We start from the raw sequence: 7288 nt of genomic DNA on the forward strand, positions 1-7288 counted from the left end.
TTCCTCTGTTCTTTGTTGAGTTCTCTCACTATATGATTGGTTTCCTTCTGCCTCCTGTATCTACTGGGGTCATTGACATAGTTTACTTTCTGCTTCTTCAAAACTTTTTGCTGCAGAGCAGTAGATTAATTCCTGCAGTCTCTTCAACTTTATCATGGTGGTGCCTCTGAGTGTTTCTTAGATTTTGTGGAAGTAAAAACACCGACCTCCTCCCACAATGTGATTTGTGGGATTTGGGGTACTTGATTGTCACCCAGAGGCTGGGTTTGGCCTTCTGTGCTGCAAACTGTGGGTTTTTATCTTGGTACCGAAATGACTTAATCTGCCTCATAAAGGGTGTTATTGCACAGTCGCCTCTGCCTCCAAGAAGCGCCTTCTTCAAGTATGCTTTTCAAGCCTGTAGTAAAAGCATATACAGAATATACAGCAAATGTAACAGCAATGGCTTCATTGTTAGGAAAACTGACTCTGCGAACAATATAAATAGAAGAGAAATAAAAAATGACCTCACATCATGGAAAGAAGACATTTGGCAACATTCACTTCTCTGAAAAGTGAAGTCACTGAGGAAGTGCCTTAAACAAACATTGTTTTTAATGACCAGCAGGGGGCAGGTCCTCTGGTTGTAGACGTAAGTATGATTGGTCTGAATTCTATTAGAAGATGATCCCACTTTAAACTCTGTGTAAGAATATTTTTTATAATGAGTTTATGGTCTCAGTGGTTAGTTTGGAATCTCATTTAATCCAGATGTTGTTAATGTTGGAAACCCATTTGGTGTAAAACAGCTGAAAAAATAGGGTATGATTTAGAGTGGGTACTTCCTTATATGATACCACACTGTTTTCACTTTGACCAAAAAGAAGTTGAACTTACATAAAACGCGAGAGGAGCCGCTGTGCTTGCACACGACTATAGAGACACCAGAATTATTAAAGCTTCCCAAGTGATATCACATATCACAGATCCACATTAGATCTGGTGACCCAGATCTAATGTGGCATATGACCAGCGGATACGGTGCTGGTGTGAACAAAGACTGAGTTGATATCCAGTCTGAAGGAAAAAGGCAAAATAAGAAATAAAAAATAAAAATGAAAAATTAGAACTTTAGAAGAAACCAAATATTGTTGTGAAATTATTTCATTTAAAAACTACAGAAAAAAAATACCTTTTTATTAAGTTGCAATTCCGCAGCGTTTCAGGTCAATAACACGGGACAAAAACAAAAACAACACTGTTGTATGTCCTGAGGTTATTTACATGTCATGCCTGCACTGACACAACTTAATATTTTCTAACTTAATTAACAAGAAACATGCCTGGGCGTGCACTCTGACGTCAGGGTGCTAAAAAGCTTTTTGCATAATAACGGGGAGCCGAACAGGCTATAGTTTGTGCATTTAATGAGAATATTATTTAAATACCAAACCAAAAAGATTCAAAACTACAATACTACTTTGAAAATCTTTCAGCATATAGAAAACATCAAGGTTTAAGAAGTGAAACTGAACAGGGTGTAAGTTATTCTTTTCATAATGACAACCCACACAATGTTCCAGACACAGTCCAAGAAAACGTCCCAGAGATATATAAAAGGAAACGGGGTGTGAGCACAAAAGCTGTGTGGTTCTCTGAGATTTGTCACCCTGACGTTCACACTCAAGCACTTCAGCCTCCAGTGGTTTAGCTTGCCTTCCTCAAATCTACGTACAGTCATGTGAAAAGGAAAGTTTTCAAGGATCCTACAGGTCTATGAAAAACTAAGCACACCCTTACTGCTTCCATAGGAATTAAAGCCCTGCTGATTATATGTACTTTAATTGATATATGTACTTATATGTACTTTAATTGATCATCAGGAAGCGTGACCACCTCTATAAAAGCAGAAGTTTTGGCAGTTTGTCCCAGCAAATCCCAGCAAATTCACCCAAAGGTCAGACCAGGCGACAGCTGCATCCCGGACTCTACGGGCCCCAGTTCACATGTCAAATGTTACGTTTTACAACAGTACAATTAGAAAAAGACTGAACCAGTATGACTTGTTTGGAAGGGTTGACAGGAGTAAACATCTCTATCTAAAGGTTTGCAAAGTTGCAGCTGAACAAACCACAAATCTTCTGCAACAATGTCCTTGGATGGACACGGCGGCAGTGTAGGGTTAATAATTTGTGCTTGTTGGTCATAAAGAAGAGTGAGCTATAATTCCTCCACAATGATGTGAGAGACTGACAAATTCACCCAGAACTTGACCCTACTTTCAAGTTGTTGCTAAAGGTGCTTCTGCTAGCTATTGAAGCATGAGGTGGACTTATATTTTTACAGGACTGCAGAGAGTCCTGTGAAAACTTTTTCAAAGTGCAGACACAATTATGTGTAAAATTGTTCTTCTTTGCTCACTGGAAGAAGAAGCAGAAAGACATACTGCACATGCTGAAGTCAGTGTGAATAGTGTACACAAGTAAATAAAGTTAAATGATGTAAAATAAAATAGCTCAATCCTAATGAAATGTTTCAGCTTAAAAAAAATCAGTAAACTTTTTGTCCCTTATTTTTATTGTTGAATCAATATGACTAAATGATTAAAACCACACAGACAATGAAAGGACAATGGGAGAATGTAAAAGAGAGGATATGAGAAACATGATCTTTAATGTCAGATTGCAGAATATTGACAATGGATTCCACTTTTCATTTAAAAACCTTGAAAAACCCTCATTTAGCTATTTACAGTTTGCTGGATTCCTTTCTCATTTACACTATAAACAATGTATTAGCGATTTAACATTTTTCAACTGTACATCTTTGTTGCTTACTGCAGTGAATGTTATGCAAGTTATGCTTAATGTAAGCAGATTAACATTTTAAAATTCCTGCTTTTTTGAATAAATACTTTGAATGAATTCAAGCAAAAGTAAACCAAAAGAAAATCCCCCCCAGCTATTTCAGTAGTCATCCGAAGGCTGAATTCAAGCCTTTGCTGCTTTTCATTAGCACCAGTTTAAATGTCTTAGAAACTGACCGAACATTATCAGTGATGTTTAAAGGACCAAATCATGTTTTTGAGAACTAATTTCACCTTTCAAACCAACATCAGGTAAAGCATGAGGTCAGCGTTTCATGGCGATCTCTCTCTTTTTCTCTCAGCTTGAAGAGAATTTTTCATCACAGGGACGGAGGCGTAACTGGGGTCCAGGCGGATGGCAGTCGGCCAAGTGGCGAGAGGTCATACTGAGCCGTATCATGCACTTCTGTGGCCGTGCTGTTGTCGTACATGGGAGAGCCAGAGGAGGGCACTGTTGCTGAATGAGACAGGCTGGGATAGTGGCTGCTGGAACCTCGAAGAAACTGGGAGCTCAGACAGTTGTTTATCCCCCCATTGTGGGACACCGGAGTGAGTGACGAGTTGCTCACAGACCACAGGCTGGTGTACTGACTGGACAGAGATGGACAGAAAACTTCTCATTCGTCTCTTCTTTGGATGTTTTAAAAGTGCTTCTCATTCAAATGTTCAGACATGGCATCAATAAAGTTTTTTTAAAAAAAAAAGTGTTGTATTTGTTCAATGTGTTTTTTAGTTTAAATACATAAAGATCATTAAGTTTTTGCAAAGTGAAAAAGACAAAATGAAAAGCTAAATTTGAGAGAAATGAAGGAGAGCTATTCAACGTCTCTGATGATGCTACTTTTTGTATGGATTTTGTATCTAACGGTTGTTTGTGAGAACAAACAAACAATCTCAAGTCAGTGCCTCACACTCTTTAAAGCTTCAGTGTTAGAGTCAGTTTAAGTATTTTAACTTCTAATAACGTAATTCTTTTTGCACATGATCTATTTCAAAATGCATAAAAATGGACCTTTGCTACAAATAACTGATTTATAATCTAGTTTAGCTGAAATCTTTGCCTTATATATGTGTTTTTCCTTTCTCGCCAGTATTATTAATGCACTATTTGCATCTTGTATAATTATTTGTATGTTTAAATTATCATTTTGACCAAATGCGAACCAAACTCTTGTTCCTCCTAATGCTTTACTAATACTGGACTAAAAAAGATAATAATTGAGAGAAGATTTGTGATCTTGCACATCCAAGGACTGAATTTTCATTGTCTTTTGTGATTATCCTATCATTTCTGACTAGAGTCAGAAAAATAAGCAGAAGAAAACAGCACAAACCTAGAACTGGTACCAGAGGTGGAGTTATGTGCCATGGGAATCATGCTCGAGTGTGTTGGCATCTGAAGACTGGACCAGTTATCATGGCTTGAAAGCATCGACAGACAGGTTGAAGAGTTGTCTGAGAAACTGGCTGCAACATAAAGACATCTGTGTTCAGTGGTTTTGGATATATCTGTCAAAAGTCAAATTATATATCTTTATTATAAAGTTTATCACCTGTTGTTTTGTCTGTATGTTTCAGGACTAGTCCCCCTGACAGTGACAGGGGTGAATCTCATACATCGTTGTGCAAAGCCACGCTGTTTACAGCTCTTAGGCTCCGCTCGCACAAAAGCCAAAGGAATGCAAAACATTCCCAGCTCAGTAACGTTTGTTTGAGTTTCTTGTTAATAGTTGGGGAAGGAAGTGGTGTGATTCTATAAAAAGGTAACTGGTGGAGAGAGATACTCACTGGGTGAGTTGGTCCGATGGGTATACGGGCTGGAGTAAGGGGCAGAGCGGTGGTTCCTCAGAGTTGAGTAGCGCTCGCAACCATGGGATGGCGAGAGGGAGATTGGACTCCCAAACTGGCTGTGAGGACTGGCTGAAGGGCAGAGAGGAGCTGCCCCTGGAATAAACCAACTACCCACTGTCTCCATGAGAGGAGAAAATAAAGGAAAAGATTAGCACCACTTGCTTATTACAATGAAAAAAGAAAGAAAAAAGAAGATATACTTACACTGAGAGTAACCAGATTGCTGGTTTTCACTGGCATCTTCCCGTATGTCTTTATTATCAGTCCTGCGAGAATGAAGACTGGTTGATTTTTACTGATTGTGTTGTTTGAGAAAACCCTTTCACATGCTTTAATGCAAAATTTAAACTTCACATGTATCCTTACCTCTCCTTTGCGTCTAGAAAGGCCTTGGCAAAAGGGTTGTACTTTATTTTCAGGGCAGTTATCTAAAATCCAAATATTTAAAAAAAATGTATAAATAACGTGGATATGGTTTGTTAAAATTAAACAAACAAACGAGCAAAATTAAAACCCCAAATTAAAAAACCCCGAATAAACTAAATCGTGCGCAAAAGCTGTGCGTAAATTACGCACACATTAAACTTTATTTGTATTCTATTTCTGTTAACCATATTTCTTGCTAAACTCATTTTATTCTAAAACACACACACACACACACACACACACACACACAAATCGGTGCATTGCCTACCTCTTCATTTTGGTACGCCGTTACTGCAATAAACTGTGTCTCTGGGAAAGAGTGGCTGGTGATCATCCTCCGTGGGCCTCCAACCCGAACTATATGAATGCGTGGCTCATACTTGTGCAAAGAATTTAACATGATCTGGAAAAACGACAACACAGCTATGTTGTGTCTCTGAAACGCATTTTCATTGTGTATTTCATTTTAAAAACACGGCACGAACTTGCCTTGCACTTACCTGACCTCCTCCGTTGAGCTTATTTGTGAGTTTGACTTTACTAAACGAGACGGGAGCCTTCATCCAGTGCGCGCCGAAGTTTGGGGAGTCTGGGTGGATGTACACACAGCTGGGAGTTTGAGGTTCGGGTTTTCCACCAGGCACCCACTCTCCGTTGACGTATTTCCACCTGTGGTTGTCTGCAGACGCGAAATCCAGCAAAAAGGAATACATGGCGTTCGGGTCCAGTCCAGACACGCTCACTTTCAGCACCGGAAACATGCGCCTTAAAAAAAAAGTCACACATTTTAAAAAAACGGAAGAAACTTAGAACTGTGTTTTACATCAGTCTATCCGTCCATGCGCTCACCTGCCATTCTTTGTAACTATCATTTCATTTGTGAGGTTTTTAAACTTTTGCCACAGCTCGCTCTCATCCAAGGACACTTTCAGCTCCCTCTCCGTGGGGTCACCCTTCTCGCTCCCGGCCTGCAGCTCACTCTCCACCGCACTGAGGAGGTGATCTACCCGGTACTGAACGGCCTTGCTCGGACACTCGCCAGCGCCTGTCGCCATTCTGTCCAGTACCTCCAGGGCTGAAACACGTAGCTTACTGAAGAACCTTAAAGCTGCTCCAGAATCTCTTTCGTCTCCTTGTGCAATTGGAAAAACAACTTCTGTCCGAGGAAGCTGAACGTCACTCACAGCTCCTGCATATAAAGGCTAAAGAGAAGCTCCAGCTGAGGATGGGTGTTTGGAGGAGAGGTGGTTGGCTCATCTCCTCTTTGATCTTCGCAGACTTGTTGCAGATTGGCTGAAAGCGGCCATATCATTGAGGCCCACAGGATGACAGCGTTTTGAATAAAGCAGTTTGACCTTCTTTATTACATCAACCTGTAAACATTGACACTTAGATCAAAGCCACACCTGCAGAAAGCAAATCGCTGACCATAGCTGGCCTTCACAAGATCCACGCTGCAGTTTGAGTAATTCTTTCACTGTAAACTGTAAACTGATGGCAGCCCGATTTTATGAGAATTATTTCTGAGCTACAGCTTGAAACCTTTTCAGTTCTGTGTTGTTGTTGGGTTTTTTTTTTCAACATAAACAAATCAACAAAAAAAGGAAGGAGCAAAGATAAACAAATAAAATGAACAACACAGTGATCCAAACACACAGAAATTCAAATAAAAGTTCACAAATCCACATAAATTAAAAATTAATAACTCCAATTATTTTTGACTGAACTAGTCCAAGTTTCACAACTCTAAATCTCTTATGGAGAGTTTTTTTTTCTTTAAGGAAATGTAATACACATTTTCTCAAAGAAAAAAGGTCTGAAGTGATGTTTCGTTATTGTCAAAACTTTAGTGTATATTTTGTTGTGTATGTGTATGTTTTGCTTGTGGGACAATGTCTTACTCATTCACTTTTATGACATTTATTTTTTATTATTATTTATAATGTAGAGTGCATGTGGAAAGTGTTCACAGCACTTCACTTGTTCTACAGTTTGTACAGCCTTATTCAAAACCTTCATATAATAGACCATAATGACAAACAGAAAAAAATTTGACTGAAAATCTTAAAAATGTACTTAAAAAAACATGTAGCATGTAAGTATTCAACACTGTGAATGCTTTCCAAGCTGTACTGTATATAGTGTAATCATCTCAGGCACATCTTG

The 7288-nt window shown here is 39.0% G+C and overlaps 1 protein-coding gene across 1 annotated transcript; it reads right to left on the reverse strand.

Annotated features, from left to right (window-relative positions):
- Positions 1–2642: 2642 nt before the first annotated feature.
- On the reverse strand, positions 2643–6375 carry tbxtb (T-box transcription factor Tb). The gene is made up of 8 exons (XM_005915421.3): positions 5972–6375; positions 5623–5887; positions 5391–5525; positions 5063–5124; positions 4901–4962; positions 4634–4810; positions 4180–4312; positions 2643–3436 (listed from the first exon to the last, which is right to left on the reverse strand). Exons 1-8 carry the CDS (start codon positions 6175–6177, stop codon positions 3166–3168), a joined length of 1311 nt encoding a protein of 436 aa, XP_005915483.1. The 5' UTR covers positions 6178–6375; the 3' UTR covers positions 2643–3165.
- Positions 6376–7288: the final 913 nt, after the last annotated feature.

Source organism: Haplochromis burtoni, unplaced genomic scaffold (assembly GCF_018398535.1).
Source record: "Haplochromis burtoni strain Fernald_Lab_line unplaced genomic scaffold, NCSU_Asbu1 Contig_12, whole genome shotgun sequence".
NCBI lineage: Eukaryota > Metazoa > Chordata > Actinopteri > Cichliformes > Cichlidae > Haplochromis > Haplochromis burtoni.